This window comes from Anomaloglossus baeobatrachus, chromosome 2 (assembly GCF_048569485.1).
Source record: "Anomaloglossus baeobatrachus isolate aAnoBae1 chromosome 2, aAnoBae1.hap1, whole genome shotgun sequence".
In the NCBI taxonomy this organism is placed as follows: domain Eukaryota; kingdom Metazoa; phylum Chordata; class Amphibia; order Anura; family Aromobatidae; genus Anomaloglossus; species Anomaloglossus baeobatrachus.
In genome coordinates, this window is record NC_134354.1 from 572,128,470 (window position 1) to 572,147,357 (window position 18,888).

General features: G+C 48.9%; 1 protein-coding gene across 2 annotated transcripts in view; it reads right to left on the minus strand.

Annotated features, from left to right (window-relative positions):
- Positions 1-18,888, minus strand: part of GPC6 (glypican 6) — a 1,296,759-nt gene that overhangs the window by 119,431 nt on the left and 1,158,440 nt on the right. For both annotated transcript variants that reach the window (XM_075336760.1, XM_075336759.1), the window contains exon 6: positions 5,579-5,722. In XM_075336760.1, coding sequence (XP_075192875.1) covers positions 5,579-5,722 — 144 coding nt within the window. The remainder of the gene's footprint in view (positions 1-5,578; positions 5,723-18,888) is intronic.

An 18,888-nucleotide genomic window follows, 5' to 3' on the forward strand; every position in this document is an offset into this window, starting at 1 on the left:
CCCCCCAAACCATCACCGGGCCCCGGGATCACCAACCCCTACCCACGGAGGGGCAACACAACACCTGGCTGCTCCGCATCACCATCCCCGGGACCCCTGTACTGAGCAGCGGTGGTGAAATCACCACAACCGTGGGTGGCGTCACGGACAATAAACATTTCCCACACCCAACAAACCCCTTTCACTCACGGGCGAGGAGTGCCGCTCGAGAAGCCCCCGGGATCCGGCCCACCGCTCGAGCCACCACTGAGCAGCAGCCGCCGGACCCGAGCAGAAGGGGTGAGCGTAGTGTGCTGACACCCTCCTCCCCGCCCGCGACAACTTGGCGTCACGAACAGGATCTTACCGCTCTGCCGTCTGGTAGAGGTGCGCCTTGTTACCGCCGGAGGTATCCGGCAGAAAATTTTCAGAAGCCGCCATCTTTGGCGCGAAAAGTTCCCGCTCGAGCGTCTTCTCGAGCAGTAGAGGCGCGAAGGCCAAAACCCCGCCCTGAGAGAGGAGGGGCCGGAAAGAGCTAAGGGGGACGCGATGGCGGCTGGCTGCATGTGAAAGCAGATATAGAAGCAGGAACGCCAGGACCCTGCGGCCATTGACTGGTTCCTGGAAGAGGCCGCTGCTAAAGATGCTGAGTCCGACCAACAACACCGTGGTCCCCGCGCCCGGCATGGCGGCGTGGGTGGAAGTCCGGACCGCCCAGCTAAGCAGCCGTCTGCAGGTCCGCATGCAGCTCCTCCTGGAGGAGTGGGAGGCCGACATTGTGGAAGCGGTGGCTGCTATGCGGAGATGCGAGGTGGAGGAAGATTTGGAGGAACGGGTAAGAGACCCACGTCCCTGTATTCCCGAGGGATCGGCCGCTGCGGCTGAGGGGCCCGGCCTACACCCGTTCACCCTGCTGCCTCTCCCGCTACCCGCGTTAGCTGCTGCTGCCCCGCCACTAGGCCCGCTACCACCACCAACGATAGCGGTACCCTGCCAATCCGCCCCGGCGGACCGACCTGCAGCAGAAGCTCGTGACCACCCTGATCCGCTTCCATGGAAGAAGCCGAAGGCTGAAGCCGTCAGCAAAGATGCACCGGAGGCACGGCGGGGATGCGGCTGCCAGGAGGCAGAGCAGGCCATGTCACAGCGGGGTCCCTCATTACTGAAGGTGACGGTCGTAGCCGACACGGAGGGACTCTGGCTGGGCCCGTCCCCCGCACACGCTGAACCGGAGCAAACAGAAAGTGCTCCCGGCTGGGAGCGACGGCAACAGCAGCTGCGCAGGGAGATCGATGCCCGAGAGGGGTGTAGAGCGGATGTGCATGCCCGCATGAATATGGAGGAAGATGACCCGCAGCTAGCTACCATCGGGGTCCACGGCGGTGCACCATGTGAAGGTGGCACTAGAGCCCCGCGATTGAGGATGGACTGCTAAGCCGGCGGTCCTCCGCCTAAAAGTTGTCCCCGTTGGGACCAGAAGTCAGTGGTTTGCTTGTTTGAAAGTTGGAAAAGTTTACAGAAAATGATAAGAAAATGATTACTGAAGTTTCACCTGATTTACCGTGATTTGCAACCGGCTGGAACCGGCACCGTTGTCCCCGTGGGGACCGTAAAAAGTTTTTGGCATGGGAACTATCCATGGACAAGCCCGTGAACTTGCAGGGCAACCACAAACGTTAAGTGGCTTGTAAATATGTTGTTTACCGTTACCGTTTTCCGCAATGCCGCCTCCGGAGAGGCAGGTTGGAGGGAGGGCCCTGAGCAGAGCAGGCTGGGGCCCAGCCACCAAAGGAACCGGTGGCTACCCTCTGGAGGGAAGGACAGATCCCGCTCGGGTACCGTGTGCTGGACTGTGGGTCAAGGGGTGCTGCCTGGGTTTTAGGGGCAGCATCAGGGCCAGGTTGCTTGGCTGGGAGAGAGCGGAAACCGTAACCGTAAACCGTTTGCAACGTTAAAAGAAATGTGCCTCCCGTCTTGGGAAGAGTTATTATTAAAAATGTAAATATGTTATATCATTATGTTATCTTTTTCAGAAAAATAAAACCGGTGTTGGACGGCAGCCCGCGGACGGTCTGCATTTTGCTAAGGGGGAATGTGTCGCCCTGGGCAAGCCAGGGGACACAGGTCACACACCACCACACCTTACATCCCAGGTAGGAACACCACAGCTAACCAAAAATCCTTGTTGCCTTCCTCCAGAGGCTGATGATTCACACCAGGGGGTGGGCCAGGCGGTTGGCTCCACCCACCGAGGAGGTCACAGCTCTGGAGGCGGGAGAAACCAGGCAGTCTAGCTAGGGGAGTGAAGGAGTAAACAGCTAAGATGAGCTAAGGAAGTGAAAGTGAAAGTAGAAAAGTGGAAAAAGGAGGAAAGCAAGTGAGGTGACAGGAAGGAAAGAAAGCCTGAAGGGTCCAGCTGTGTGCAGGACAGGTCAGCAAGGTCAGCAACGGCGGTGACTGTCTGGAGGGGGACCGTTTGGAAGTTCCTGGAAGGACCCCGTAGGCTGTGTGCCCGGCGGTCTGGAGCAGTGTTCCGAAGGACAGTCAGCACCAGGGCAGGGGCCTCTCGGACCCCGGCAAGGCTTGGAGTCACCATAATTTGCCGAATCCGTCAGTGAAGGGGACGTAGATCCCCCAACAACAAAGTCCCGATTGAAGGCAACAGCCCAGCCAGTGTAGAAGAGACATCGCCACCGCCAAGGCACCCGTTTCTTAGGGCCAGCGCATGCGGGCAAAGAGTAGAGCTCCCCCGGTCCAGCTTGAAGCCGGGGAGAGGGTTACCGGTGGGGACCCATCGCAACCAACAAGTACACAAAGGTGCAAGGAAGAGGGACATCACCGTCACCTACCGGGAGAGCAAGTGCAGCCGTCCATGGGAACGTCTATCCAGCCGTTTGGTTTACCGTAAAACTGTGTCCACGTCTCAGGCTGAGTGAGTACCACAGTGCCGCAAGGCACAGCGCTGCCCCCGCGTCCCTGCGCCCACCAGGCCCTGCACCCCCCAAACCATCACCGGGTCCCGGGATCACCAACCCCTACCCACGGAGGGGCAACACAACACCTGGCTGCTCCGCATCACCATCCCCGGGACCCCTGTACTGAGCAGCGGTGGTGAAATCACCACAACCGTGGGTGGCGTCACGGACAATAAACATTTCCCACACCCAACAAACCCCTTTCACTCACGGGCGAGGAGTGCCGCTCGAGAAGCCCCCGGGATCCGGCCCACCGCTCGAGCCACCACTGAGTAGCAGCCGCCGGACCCAAGCAGAAGGGGTGAGCATAGTGTGCTGACACCCTCCTCCCCGCCCGCGACATATGCAATGTACATTATAAACAATTTATACTATATACAGAAAATCTATACTATTTACAGAGAATGTATACTATATATAATCTGTGCTGTAATGATAAACTGTGCGCTCTGACCTCCTATCTCTAGTCTGTAACACCCTAAAATAGACACTGCTTTTCCTACTCTTTATAGTGCCAGTGATAGTTTCCCCTGTTTGGCTGCTACAGTAATGTGATATCTGCAATGTACTATGCAGAAACTTGTATGGACATGCCTGACATTATATACGCCTACTCACTGGCTGATGTAATCTTCAGCAATTTGTGGAATGGTGCAGAGTATTTTTTGAAGCAAAAGTTTCATGAAGTTTAATTCAATCGTCCTTAAAATTCAGACATTTTGGCTGAAAATCTTTACTTCTGTCCAATTATCAAAACCAAAGAACCTGGTTAGTACATGTCTGGTGATGTATAGACCTGCCAGCCTGCTTCATCAGGAGGTACCTGCATAACTAATTTTAAGCAAACAGTATGGCATTAGCTCATTCATCTTGTCAGTGTTAAAATCTACAATAACTGTGTGTGAAGCAACTACAGTACGCAGCGCTGAATATTTTAATTATGTCAAAAACCCAGTTTCTAACAGTTCTAGCAAAGTAGATGGGATATGTAGAAATCTCATACCCATTGTGCTTTATTTTAGGCAGCAAAATCTGTCCTGCGATGCATGTTTAAAATCCACAACATGTCAATGCATCTTACGAGTATGCTAATTTATATGTGTGGATTTTCCCCATAGAATTGCATTGAGAAATCAGCAGGTAAAAACACATTTAATCAGCACATGACTGCATAATTAAAGATTTTTCAAAGCTAAATACTAGTAAGTATAAATAACAAAGCTGCTTTATTTAATACAAAACTTTACAAAAAAACGGCAGCATCAAAAGAACTCATGTAAACATTACAATTAACTTAATTTACCTAATAGGTGCAGAAAATCTGCAACATCAAAAACTCACCAAATACTCATTGTGAGAACATAGCCTGGTAAACAAGCCAATCTCTATATTACAATGAGGACCAAAGTAACCTTCCGCCATTAGAAGCTATACAGTAGAGGTTTACACAACTTTAAGTCTACAAAGGATACTTAAAGCGAACCAATCACCAGGATTTTCCTATATAAACTATAGCCAGTGCTATATTGGCGCTATCATGTGGATTCTATACATAACTTTAGTTGTCAGATTGGATGTACTGATTTTGAAATACAGGCAAGTAAAGTAACAGAAATGTACAGCTTTTTGATTGGCAGCAGCTTCTGAATAGCTAATAGGTGGGGTGGGTTTTGCTATCTATTTCCACCCCTGTCTGCTGCCTGGCCTCTGCAGATGCTAGACTGTATGGGCTTCTTCCAGGTATGAGTCATTTCTGTCACATGTTAGGGGCATGTTAGAAATGCAGCCCATACAGTCTAACATCTACAGAGGCCAGGAAGACAGACAGGGGCAGCAAACGATAGCAAAACCCACCCCAGCTATTAGCTATGTGGCAGCTGCAGCCAAGCAAAAAGCTGTACATTCCTGTAATTTTACTTGCCTGTATTTCAAAAACTATACACCCAACCTGATAACTTAAAACTAATTATAGAATCAGCATCCTAGCACCAGTATAGGACTGGCTTTAGTTTACATAGCAAAATCCTGGTGTTTGGTTTCCTTTGAATGTATCAATGTGAACCTGTCATGTCAAAAAAATGCTATTGACCTGCAGATACAAGGTTAATTTGCAGGTTAATAGATTTCTCAAACAGCCCGACCAACACAATTTTGTTCCTCCCGCTAAATTTCAGTCATAGAGGTGTGGCCAGAGAAATTTTAGTTACTGCTCAGTATACAGTGAACGGTGGCTGTAACCATGCCCTGGCACTGATAGCCAGCTATACACAATCAGTCCTGGGGCGTGGTCACAGCCGCCGCTATATATGCACTGAGTGGTGATTGTTCCAGCCATTGTTCCAAGCCATGACTTCAAGCCCGAGGCTACCTGAAGAAATAAAGTTCATTTCTTCCCAGTAGCCAAGCTTTTAGTGCTGTGGCCGGGTAGTTTTAGAATGCGATTAACCAGCAGATTAACCCCACATCTGCTGGTTAATAGCATTGTTGGACATAACCGATTCGTATTAATATCCTGAGATGATTTTTGTTAACCTTTCAACTACACATAAAACAGAATAAGACTATTTTCCTATAAGCTGAGTTGTAATGAGTATTGATTTAATTTTATAGTACAAGTAACATACCAGTCTGTCCATGCTCGTTCCAGCAGCAGTTGTAGGTTTTTCATGTAAACTGTAGGGCTTGAAATATATGTTACGTCTTCCTGAAAACGATCTCAATGTTCTTGATGAATGAAGTGATTTAGGTTGGCCACATCCAAGAAACACCTAAATGGATTAAAAAATAACTCGTATTACATTTTGTTAACAGATTTTGCAACAGATCTCAATCCTTATTCCTGTTTCCTGACACTAAGTAGGGATGTAATACGTAAAAGCTATAATGGGCCCCATCAATGGTGTAACTAAAGTCATTTGAGCACTGGTGTAAAATCTCCACAGGGCTCCCAACTATTATGGACCTTTAACCCCTTCACGACCGGTCGATTTTTCGCTTTCCGTTTTTTTTTTTGCCATTCTTTTTCTGAGACGTAACTTTTTTATTTTTCAGTCAATATGGTCATGTGTGGGCTCATTTTTTGCGGAACGAGCTGTACGTTTAAATGAAATCATCAGTTTTACCATATAGTGTACTAGAAAATGGCAAAAAAATTCCAAATGCAGAAAAATTGCAAAAAAAGTGCGATAGCACTATGGTTTTTGAGATATTTTATTCACTGTGTTCACTATATGGTAAAACTGATATATGGGTGTGATGCCTCAGGTCAGTGTGAGTTCGTAGACACCAAACATGTATAGGTTCACTTTTATATAAGGGATTAAAAAAAAATCGGAAGTTTGTCCAAAAAAAGTGGCGCACGTTTTACGCCATATTCCGTGACCCGTAGCGTTCTCATTTTTCGGGATCTATGGCTCAATGACGGCTTACTTTTTTGCGTCTCGAGCTGACATTTTTAACGGTACCATTTTTGCGCAGATGCTACGTTTTGATCGCCTCTTATTGCATTTTGCGCAAAAGTTGTGGCGACAAAAAAACATCGTTTTGGCGTTTGGAATTTTTTTGACGCTACGCCGTATACTGATCAGATTAATTGATTTTATATTTTGATAGATCGGGCTTTTCTGAACGCGGCGATACCAAATGTGTGTATATTTTTTTTATTTTTTTAACCCTTTAATTTTCAATGGGGCGAATGGGGGGTGATTTGAACTTTTAGGGGTTTTTTTAATTTTTTAAAACTTTTTTTAACTTTTTTTTTCATTTTACTAGTCCCCCTAGGGGGCTATTGCGATCAGCATTCCGATCGCTCTGCAGTATCTGCTGATCATAGCTACAAGGCTGTAAACAGCAGATACGCTCTCTTTCTCTTTTGCTGTGCCGCTGGCACAGCGAAAGTGAAAGCAAGTCATGTGTAGTATAGGAGTCATGACATGACCCTGTGCTACCATGACAACTATCGGGAGTCACGTGATCACGTCACGTGACTTCCGGTATCGGGCGGTAAGTAAATGTTTACCGCGATCGCGCTTATAATGGCGCTGTCACATATTGACAGCGCCATATAAGGGGTTAAGGCTATGTGTCCACGATAGAATGTTGCCGCGGATTTTGATGCGGATTTTTTTTTTTTCCCCATTCTATAGCCAAAATCCGGATCAAAATCCGCAACAATAATTGACATGCTGCAGATTTTTCCGGATCAAAATCCGCGGCAAATCCGCCGCGGAAAAATCCGCAGCATGGACACAGCATTTCCAAAATGCCATTGAAATGGCTTGGAAGTGCCGCTGCTGCAGATTTTCGGAAAATCCGCGGCTTTTCCGCGAGAAATCCGCGGCAAAATCCGCGCATTTTCCGCAGCGTGGACACATGGCCTAAACGGCACGAGCAGATAACGATTCTGCTCGTGCCTAGCAGGCACACATCTCAGCTGTGAAAATCAGCTGAGATGTGTGCCGATCGCAGCATGATGCTGCCGGCAGACCGCGGGCAGTAACTTTATGACCGCACGGACGTAATTTTACGGCCCACGGTCGTTAAGGGGTTAAAGGGGTTGTCCATTACTCAGACAACACCTTCTCAATCACAGTGTTTTCGTCAGGGAAACTAAAAACACTTATACTCTCCTCTCATGTCAACATTATTCCAGCAGTGTCGCCACTTGCTCTTACATTGTTATGTTATGCGAGCCCTGCGCCCAATCAGCACTGGCTTCACTGTCCCCACCTTGGACCTTTCAAACATCAAGAGGAAGTTAGCAGCAGCCAGTGTCCTGACTTCTTCTTGATATTCAATTTGCCCGAAGGTGGAGACAGTGAAGCCAGTGCTGATTGGGCGCAGGGCAATAACATTATGTGATCCACGGGAGAGCAAGTGCAGACACCACTAGAAGGGCACCAGCACCAGAGGTGAGTATAAACATTTTTATTTTAAAGGGAATCCCCCCTGGACTTTGAGAGCTAGGTGCGACTGCAAGCCTCAAATTCTCTATAGATGCACCCTTGGGCCACACTCTGTTAGGTAGAGCATGAATGATGTAATTCTTTTAGTCTCCACTCTCCCCATGTGTCTTTTTCACTTGTTAAAGCATATTTGTCTCTAGATTTCACAATATAAACCAAATTCATTCTTACTTAGATCAGTTATAACTAGAGAGGAGCCACCCCCCTAGTGTTCGAGTTCGGTTCGTCGAACGGCGGCTTAGTTCGGTGAACGTTCGACGAACGTTCGACAAACACCTTCGAACCCATTTGAAAACAATGGGAGGCAAACACAAACACATACAAACACATTATACATGTACACATACAGTTAATAAACATTGCCATTACACTTACAGGTCCCAGCGACGCGTCCTGCAGATTCTGTCTCCCGCCACTTTTCCTTCCGATCATTGCTGTGCCCTCCCGGTAACCAGCACTGATGATAGGACCTTCCGTGACGTCGTCATAGGATGTGACCAGTCAGGTGTCTATTGTCTCATTGGCTACAGACTGGTTACATGGCTAGACGTCATGCTAGGTCCTGTCAGTGCATCTCTCCGGTACGCGGTGCTCGTTTCAGCATCTCCATATACCGGGGAGATGCTTGGGCAAATGGTTGGCTCCCCATTCCTGCATGTCAGCGCTCTTTACAAAGTTAGCCCACATGCAAGGACTGGATGCCACAGCCGGTTACTATAGCAATGGTGGCAGCGGTGACGTCACCGCTTACAACTCACAGCCTCTGCTCACTCATTGAGAGATTAGACTGCACGGGAGCAACAGCGTCTTCCTCCCATGCAGTGCTGTCTGATGTAGCAGAGCTACATGGGTTGAAGGAGAAAGAAAACAAAAGAACAGGATCATGGAGGGGTGAGAGGGAGTAATAAACATGGAGTCTCTAAGTGTGTCTGTGTATTTATTCCTATTAAAGTATTTTTCTCTGTGTGGTGTCTTTTTTTTAACCTTTTATTGGAGATTCTTAATGGCCGGGTCAAACTTGCCTGACATTATGAATCTCTGGCTTAATACTAGCTAGTAAAACAAAGCTAGTATTAACCCATTTTTATCCAGTGAGCCACCGTCACCAGGGCAGCTGGAAGAGTTGGATACAGTGCCAGATGATGACGCTTCTATGAAAGCGCCATTTTCTGGGGCGGCTGCGGACTGCAATTCGCAGCAGAGGGGCCCAGAAAGCTCGGGCCAACCTGTGCTGCAGATTCCAATCCCCAGCTGCTTAGTTGTACCTGGCTGGACACAAAAATGGCGCAAAGCCCTTGTTTTTTTTTTTTAATTATTTCATGAAATTCATGAAATAATTACAAAAGGGCTTCTTTATATTTTTAGTTCCCAGCCGGGTACAAATAGGCAGCTGGGGTTTGGGGGCTGTCGTACCTGCCTACTGTACCTGGCTAGCATACAAAAATATGGCGAAGCCCACGTCATTTTTTTGGTGGGCAAAAAACTCCTGCATACAGTCCTGGATGGAGGATGCTGAGCCTTGTAGCTCTGCAGCTGCTGTCTGCTCTCCTGCATACACTAGTGGATGAAGTATTCTGAGCCTTGTCATTCTGCTCCCCCTGCCTCTCCCTCCAGCATATAGTCCTGGATGGAAGATGCTGAGCCTTGCAGTTCTGCAGCTGCTGTCTGCTCTCCTCCATACAGGCAGACAGCAGACAGCAGCTGCTGAACTACAAGGCTCAGCATACTCCATCCAGGACTGTATGCAGGAGTTTTTTGCCCCCCCCCCAAAAATTACGTGGGCTTCGCCATGGTTTTGTATGCTAGCCAGGTACAGCAGGCAGCTACGGGTTGCCCTTAACCCCCAGCTGCCTATTTGTATCTGGCTGGGAACCAAAAATATAGGGAAGCCCTTTTTTTTAAATTATTTCACAAATTTCATGAAATAATTAAAAAAAAAATACGTGAGCTTCGCCCAATTTTTGTGTCCAGCCAGGTACAACTAGGCAGCTGGGGATTGGAATCCACAGCGCAGTGTGCCCAAGCTTTCTGGGCACCCCTGCTGCGAATTGCAGTCCGCAGCCACCCTAGAAAATGGTGCTTTCATAGAAGCGCCATCTTCTGGAGCTGTATCCAACTCTTCAGCTGCCCTGGTGACAGGTGGCTCTCTGGGTAATAATGGGGTTAGGGCTAGCTGTATATTATCAACTGGACCTAAGCCCCAAATTCATGGTGTCACGCCAATATTAGACATGGCCACCATGAATTTCTAGTACAGATAAAAAAACACAACACACAGAAAAATATATTTATTAGAAATAAAACACAACACAATTAGTGACTCCATCTTTATTGAAATAAAGAACTCCTCTCCGCAGTAATCCTGGGTCAAGGGTCCCGCGCCATCCAATCCGGATCCAATATCATCTGATCGGTTTGCTGGAAGGCAAAGCGATCAGATGATGTGTCAGGTTCAAGGGCCGGAATCACATGACACATCAGCTGATTGTATAAATGGCTTTTATACAATCAGCTGATGCATCAGTGCAAAAAAAACCCCAAAACAAACTACACACTCACCTCACCGCTCAACTTATAGTGTCAGCTGATTCTGTCAGGTGACCGCATCAGCTGATCATCGCCAGGTCTGATAGAGAGAAAAGAGAGAGAGAAGAGAGAGAAAATAGAGAGAAAATAGAGAAAAGAGAGAGAAAAGAGAGCGAAAACATTGAGAAAAGAGAAGAGAGAAAAGGAGGGAGAGAGAGAAGAGAGAGAGGAGAGAGAGAGAAGAGAGAGAGGAGAGAGAAAGAGAAGAGAGATAGAGAGAAGAGAGAGAAAAGAGAATGAAAAGAGAGAGAAGAGAAGTGAGAGGGGGAGAGAGAGAGAAGAGAGAGAAGAGAGAGAGGAGAGAGAAGACAGAAAGGAGAGAGAGAGGAGAGAGAGAGAGAAGAGAGAGAGGTGAGAGGAGAGAGAGAGAGAGAAGAGAGAGAGGAGAGAGAGAGAAGCGAGAGAGAGAAGAGAGAGAGGAGAGAGAGGTAAGAAAAATGCAGCCTCATTCCGTTAACTGCTCCGATTTTAGAGGTGTGTCCCGCGGCTCACAGCTGATGTCCGGCTTTTACCCTCAGTGCATAATTAAATTAAATTAAAATTATAAATAAACAATAATTATAATTTAAAATTATAAATAAATTAAATTCTTTACCTGGACAGCCAGGACTTGAACTCGTGAACTAATTCTCCTTAGACAGTGGCTCTATCCATTGAGCCACTGCCTGTAACGAAAAGCATAGGAAGATTTGGTAATCTTGACCTCTATATTGCAGTAGAAAATCCAGAAGCAGATTGTTCAGCTGCAAGGATGAATGGATGGATGGTGAAAGGAGGAAACACTGACACCATTCAGCGAGCTAACCGCTCAATCTTACTATTTCAGGTTTTTGCACGCATTATATGGCTTGTAAATTTCCTTGCATTCTGGCCACGGTGCTCATTCCACTAAACAGTGAAAGGAGGAAACACTTGCACCATTCAGTGAGCTAACCGCTCAATCTTCCTATTTCAGGTTTATGCACGCATTATATTGCTTGTAAATTTCCTTGCATTCTGGCCACAGTGCTCATTCCAATGAAAGGCCTCGCCTTTCCACCTGACATGATGGTCAAATAAAACAGATTTTTTTACTGCATATTTGGTGAGTGCCTTCCGTCTCTTTTCACATGGACTGGATTGCTGGATGGATGGATGGATGGAGGGATGGATGGATGGAGGGATGAATGGATGGAGATATGAATGGATTGAGGGATGGAGGGATGGATGAATGGATGGATGAATGGATGGAGGAATGGATATATGGATGGATGGAGGGATGGATGGAGGGATGGATGGATGGTGGGATGGATGGATGGATGGAGGGATGGATGAGGAATGGATAGAGGGATGGAGGGATAGAGGGATGGATGGAGGGATGGAGGTAGGGATGAAGGGAGGGATGAATGGATGGAGAAATGTAGGGATGGATGGATGAATGGATGGAGGGATGGAGAGATGGATGGATGGGAGGGCAAACAAAGGCACTAACGCACTCATCCTCGCACACACGCAGGCACTACGGCACTCATCATCCTCGCACACACGCAGGCACTACCGCACGCATCATCCTCACACACACGCAGGCACTACAACCCCCATCATCAACGCACACGCAGGCATTACTGCTCCCATCATCCTCGCACACATGCAGGCATTACCTCAGTGACATCCCCGCTGACAGCGCGGCTCACTTCATTGCTGCGTGGATCTGACACAGAGCGCTCGTATTCTACGGCGCTCCTGTCAGCTTCATGTAACAGAGCAGGATACGTCGCCTGACCTCTGTGGATTACGCCGGACCTGGAGGGGTATTTGGGGATTTTAATAAAATGGTGAAACAGGGTGGTTTTTTTGTCTTTTATTCCAAATAAAGGATTTTTCGTTGTGTGTGTTTATTTACTTTCACTTACAGGTTAATCATGGAAGGTATCTCGGGGAGACGCCTGCCATTATTAACTCCTCATTACCCCGATTGCCACTGCACCGGGGCAATTCGGGATGAGCTGGGTAGAGTCCCGGGACTATCGCATCTAATGGATGCGGCAATTCCGGGCGGCTGCTGGGTTATATTGTTAGGGTGGTGGGCTCCCCATAACGTGGCGCTCCCCATCCTCACAATACCAGCCTCCAGCCGTGTGGCTTTATCCTGGCTAGTATCAAAATTGGGGGAGAACGCAGGTTTTTTTTTTGTTTATTATTTATTTATTTATTTTACTGCACGATATAGACCTGCCCGCCGGCAGCTGTGATTGGTTGCAGTGATACAGCTGTCACTCATCGTGGGGGCGTGTCTGACTGCAACCAATCATGGGCGACGGTGGGCGGGGAAAGCAGGGAATACCAGATTGAATAATGAAGCGGCAGCCATTTTCAAAAGAGGAAAAGCCGCCGGAGCTTTGTGACAGCCGTGCAGCACCGCGCCTGTAATCGGTGAGTAGGAAAGAGAGAGGGATTGTGCTGGGGACGCAGGACACATGCAGATATGCAACATGCGCACATAGCCTTAAGGCCGCTTTACACGCTGTGATATCGGTACTGATATAGCTAGCATGGGTACCCGCACCCATCTGTTGTGCGACACGGGCAAATCGCTGCCCGTGCCGCACAACATCGCCCAGACACGTCACACTACTTACCTGCCCGGCGACGACGCTGTGACCGGCGAACTGCCTCCTTTCTAAGGGGGCGGTTCGTTCAGCGTCACAGCGACGTCACAGCTACATCACTGAACCGCCTCCCAATAGAAGCGGAGGGGCTGAGATGAGCGGCACGTAACATCCCGCCCACCTCCTTCCTTCCGCATAGCGGCCGGGAGGCAGGTAAGGAGGGGTTCCTCGTTCCTGCGGTGTCACACGGAGCGATGTGTGCTGCCGCAGGAATGAGGAACAACCTCGTTACTGCTGCAGTAACGATTTTTGAGAATGGACCCCCATGTCACCGATGAGCGATTTTGCACGTTTTTGCAACGATGCAACATCGTTCATAGGTGTCACACGCAACGGCATCGCTAATGCGGCCGGATGTGCGTCACCAATTCCGTGACCCCAACGAGTTCGCATTAGCGATGTCGTAGCGTGTAAATCCCCCTTTACTGTAAAAATCCACGCTTTTGGTGATCGAACCGTTATCGAACGTAACTCGAACGGCCGAACTTAAAGCAAATCATTCGAAATCGTTGAACGACTCGAACACCACCCAAAATCACTCGAATTTGAAATTGGCGAACCGTTCGATTCGAACATCGCTCAACTCTAGTTATAACCAACGAGTCTTGCATAAAAATGCATGTCAGAAAAACTATATATATAATCTTCATATTAAATTAGTTAAATATTTAAATATTTTGAAAACTTTCAAAAATGATTGTTCAGCTCTTCTGATGTGGATTTTCAAAGTAAGAAAACCGATCTCAACAGGTCTATGAGACGTATTTAAGCCTGACATTTTGTTTTTATGCATTCATTTTTTTCTTCCTGTCCTCCAAGAGCTATAACTTTTTTATATTTAGATTGACATAGTCACAGGTGGTATATATATACCACCTGTGACTATGTCAATCTAAATATAAAAAAGTGTAAGACCCAGCAAAGGAGGGTGCCGTGAAGGGGCGCTGGGCTGGTATTACAATGGCCATTATAATATTCCAAATACCTCCATTTATGTTATAAGGTAGAATTTAGTTTGGTATTTTCACAGTGTGCGACTGGTCTTTTTTGTCTCATATTTATGCACCATCCAGATACTCATTCTGTTTTTTTGTATTATATATATATATATATATATATATATTAGTGATGAGCGAGTACTAAAAAGCTCGGGTGCTCGAAGCTCGGGCCGAGCATCCCAAGATACTCGTGTACTCGGGCCGAGCAATGAGCCCAATGTTATCCTATGGGAGACCCGAGTATTTTTGTGAAATGACCCCCCGGCAGCATGGAGAAACCCTAAAAATGTCACAAAAGTCTCAGAAGAGTGCTCAAATGACATGGCAACAGCATGGGGAAGACCCCTTGAAGCATTTATCACTCAAAAGTCACAGCTGTGAACAATTTTGTCCGCGTTTTACGCCATTTTTACGGACTCACCAAAAAACCTTCAAAATGACCCCAAAATGATTTTTCATGGCAGAAATGTTAAGGGCACATACCCAATAGTGAGATAGAGCTGGTGTATGTTACTTTTTGAGATTAATACATGAAAGATTTTACGTGAAAACATTGTGTGGCACTCCGATGTCCCTGAGAAGAGACGTACATGAAGGCCTCTTGAGTCTAATGTGCCCATTTTGAGGAAGTGAGTCTTTGTAGTATTTTCCTTTGCCAGGGCAGTCCAAAATTGTGAGGTTCACCAATGCCCCTGCATAGAGACGTGCATGAGGGCCTGTAAACCTGAAGTGCCCATTGTAAGGAAGTGGGTCTATTGTAGTATAGCCCTTTGGCAGGGCAGCCAAAAATTGGGAGGCTCCACGTTGTCCCTGGATAGAGACGTGCATGAGGGCCTGGAAACCTGAAGTGCCCATTGTAAGGAAGTGGGTCTATTGTAGTATAGCCCTTTGGCAGGGCAGCCAAAAATTGGGAGGCTCCACGTTGTCCCTGGATAGAGACGTGCATGAGGGCCTGGAAACCTGAAGTGCCCATTGTAAGGAAGTGGGTCTATTGTAGTATAGCCCTTTGGCAGGGCAGCCAAAAATTGGGAGGCTCCACGTTGTCCCTGGATAGAGTTGTGCATGAGGGCCTGGAAACCTGAAGTGCCCATTGTAAGGAAGTGGGTCTATTGTAGTATAGCCCTTTGGCAGGGCAGCCAAAAATTGGGAGGCTCCACGTTGTCCCTGGATAGAGACGTGCATGAGGGCCTGGAAACCTGAAGTGCCCATTGTAAGGAAGTGGGTCTATTGTAGTATAGCCCTTTGGCAGGGCAGCCAAAAATTGGGAGGCTCCACGTTGTCCCTGGATAGAGACGTGCATGAGGGCCTGGAAACCTGAAGTGCCCATTGTAAGGAAGTGGGTCTATTGTAGTATAGCCCTTTGGCAGGGCAGCAAAAAATTGGGAGGCTCCACGTTGTCCCTGGATAGAGACGTGCATGAGGGCCTGGAAACCTGAAGTGCCCATTGTAAGGAAGTGGGCCTATTGTAGTATAGCCCTTTGGCAGGGCAGCCAAAAATTGGGAGGCTCCACGTTGTCCCTGGATAGAGACGTGCATGAGGGCCTGGAAACCTGAAGTGCCCATTGTAAGGAAGTGGGTCTATTGTAGTATAGCCCTTTGGCAGGGCAGCCAAAAATTGGGAGGCTCCACGTTGTCCCTGGATAGAGACGTACATGAGGGCCTGGAAATCTGAAGTGCCCATTGTAAGGAAGTGGGTCTATTGTAGTATAGCCCTTTGGCAGGGCAGCCAAAAATTGGGAGGCTCCACGTTGTCCCTGGATAGAGACGTGCATGAGGGCCTGGAAACCTGAAGTGCCCATTGTAAGGAAGTGGGTCTATTGTAGTATAGCCCTTTGGCAGGGCAGCCAAAAATTGGGAGGCTCCACGTTGTCCCTGGATAGAGACGTGCATGAGGGCCTGGAAACCTGAAGTGCCCATTGTAAGGAAGTGGGTCTATTGTAGTATAGCCCTTTGGCAGGGCAGCCAAAAATTGGGAGGCTCCACGTTGTCCCTGGATAGAGACGTGCATGAGGGCCTGGAAACCTGAAGTGCCCATTGTAAGGAAGTGGGTCTATTGTAGTATAGCCCTTTGGCAGGGCAGCCAAAAATTGGGAGGCTCCACGTTGTCCCTGGATAGAGACGTGCATGAGGGCCTGGAAACCTGAAGTCCCCATTGTAAGGAAGTGGGTCTATTGTAGTATAGCCCTTTGGCAGGGCAGCCAAAAATTGGGAGGCTCCACGTTGTCCCTGGATAGAGACGTGCATGAGGGCCTGGAAACCTGAAGTGCCCATTGTAAGGAAGTGGGTCTATTGTAGTATAGCCCTTTGGCAGGGCAGCCAAAAATTGGGAGGCTCCACGTTGTCCCTGGATAGAGACGTGCATGAGGGCCTGGAAACCTGAAGTGCCCATTGTAAGGAAGTGGGTCTATTGTAGTATAGCCCTTTGGCAGGGCAGCCAAAAATTGGGAGGCTCCACGTTGTCCCTGGATAGAGACCTGTTAGGTTCTTAGTGCCTCCGTGCTTGCATTTAAAAACCGCACGTGTGTGCCTGTTGGTGGCAGCTTTCCGCTGCACTTGTGTGCATTTTGCAAAAACTTGGATATAACGCACAAGTCTAGTGAATACACATCAGCACAGCATTGCAAAATGCGCAAGGGCGTTGTCAACGAACAAGGAAGTGGACGTGATGGTGGTGCAGGCAGAGACCGAGGTCGTGTGCAAGCTCTAATTTCGCCACAACAAAGGGCCACATCTACTCGCTCGCACGTCCTGTCCCAAATTCTTGGGGACCGCAGCAGTACACCGCTCTTGAACCAAGACCAGTGTCGACATGTTGTTAGTTGGATAGCGGATAATGCTTCCAGTCAGATTGGCACCACCACAAACACTCTGTCTTCCACACGGTCAAGTGTCAGTAGCCATGATACTGCACCGCACATTTTGGAACCTGATCCTCCTTCCTACCACCAGGCCGAGTACACGTCCACGGACATTACTGATCCCACACTTGGACACTCGGAAGAGCTGTTCGTTCATGTTTCCATTCACACATTCTGGCCTCTCGCCAGCTCCTGTTGAAGTGGGTCATGAGGAGATCGTATGTACAGATGCCCAAATATTTCAGCAGCCATTTTCTCACGAAGTTGGCAACGTGTCTCAACAAGGGGTGGACGATGATGAGACACAATTGTCAGGAAGTCAGGAGGAGCAGGGTGCGGAAGACGAAGACGACGTGGTGGCTGATCCAGTAACTGACCCAACCTGGCAGGAGGATATGCAGAGCGAGGACAGCAGTGCACAGGGGGAGGGAGGCGTAGCATCCCAACAGGCAGTAAGAAGCAGGGTGGTGGCCCCAGGCAGACGTCAGGCAACTGTTCCCCGGAACAACACGACACAAGGTGCCTGTACAAATGTTAGGTCTTCCCGAGTCTGGCAGTTTTTTAAGTTGGCTCCAGATGATTCTAAAAAGGCCATTTGCAACACCTGCCGTGCCAGCATCAGCAGGGGTACCAAAACTAGCAGCCTGACCACCACCAGAATCATCAGGCACATGTCAGCCAAGCACCCGACTTTGTGGGATGTACAACAGAGTCGAGGAGCAGTGCTTGCTGATGTCACTGCTACATCTTCGCTTGTTGTGCATGCGAGCCAATCCCCTGTCCATGCTGCCCGCGAACAAGCCTCCTCCGGCCCTGCACCTCTGCGTTGCCCACGCAGAAATAACACCATCATCAAGCACGTCCTTGTCCCAGCGCAGCGTTCAGTTATCCATTCAGCAAACCTTTGAACGCAGGCGCAAATACACTGACAACGCCCCACATGCCACACTTCTAAATGCTAACATTTCGCGACTGCTTGCGCTGGAAATGTTGCCTTTTAGGCTGGTTGAGACAGAAGCATTCTGCGACCTGATGGTGGCAGCTGTCCCACGTTACTCGGTCCCCAGCCGCCACTATTTCTCACGGTGTGCCGTCCCCGCATTGCATAACCACGTGTCACAAAACATCACACGTGCCCTGAACAACGCTGTTTCACCCAAAGTCCACCTAACCACAGGCACGTGGACAAGTGCATGTGGGCAAGGCCGCTACATCTCGTTGACGTCACACTGGGTTAATATTGTGGAAGCTGGGACCCAGTCTGAGCGAGGGACGGAACACGTCCTTCCCACACCAAGGTTTGCAGGCCCTACCTCAGTCAGTGTTTCACCCACACTCTACAGCTCCGGAATGTCATGCTCCTCAGCCTCCTCCTCCTCCTGCGCATCCTCATCCACTTTACCCTCCACACCAGTCCCAAGCTGGAATTGTCGCGGGCGGAGGAGGGGACGCTGCGCTCTCCCACTGCTCGGGTCCGGCTGCCGCTGCTCTACGGCTGCTGCTGCTCGGTGGCTCGAGCGATGGCCGGATCCCGGAGGCTCGAGCGGCGCTCCTCGCCCGTGAGTGAAAAGGGGTGGTTTGGGTTTTGGGGATATTGTCCGTGACGCCACCCACGGTTGTGGTGATTGTGTGGACACCACCGCTGCTCTGGACGGGTATCCCGGGAGCCTGTGACAGGGAGCAGCTTTGTTGTTATTTCTCCCCTCCGTGGGTAGGGGGGTTGGTTGTCCCGGGGCCCGGTGATGGGGTAGAGATGGATGACAGGCGGGTAGCGGGGCCTGATGAGGTGCAGGGTCGCAGGGGCAGCGCTGTGCCGCACGGCACGGAGGTACTCACTCAGCCCAATGATGATGACACAGTTCACGGTAAAACAAGTGGCT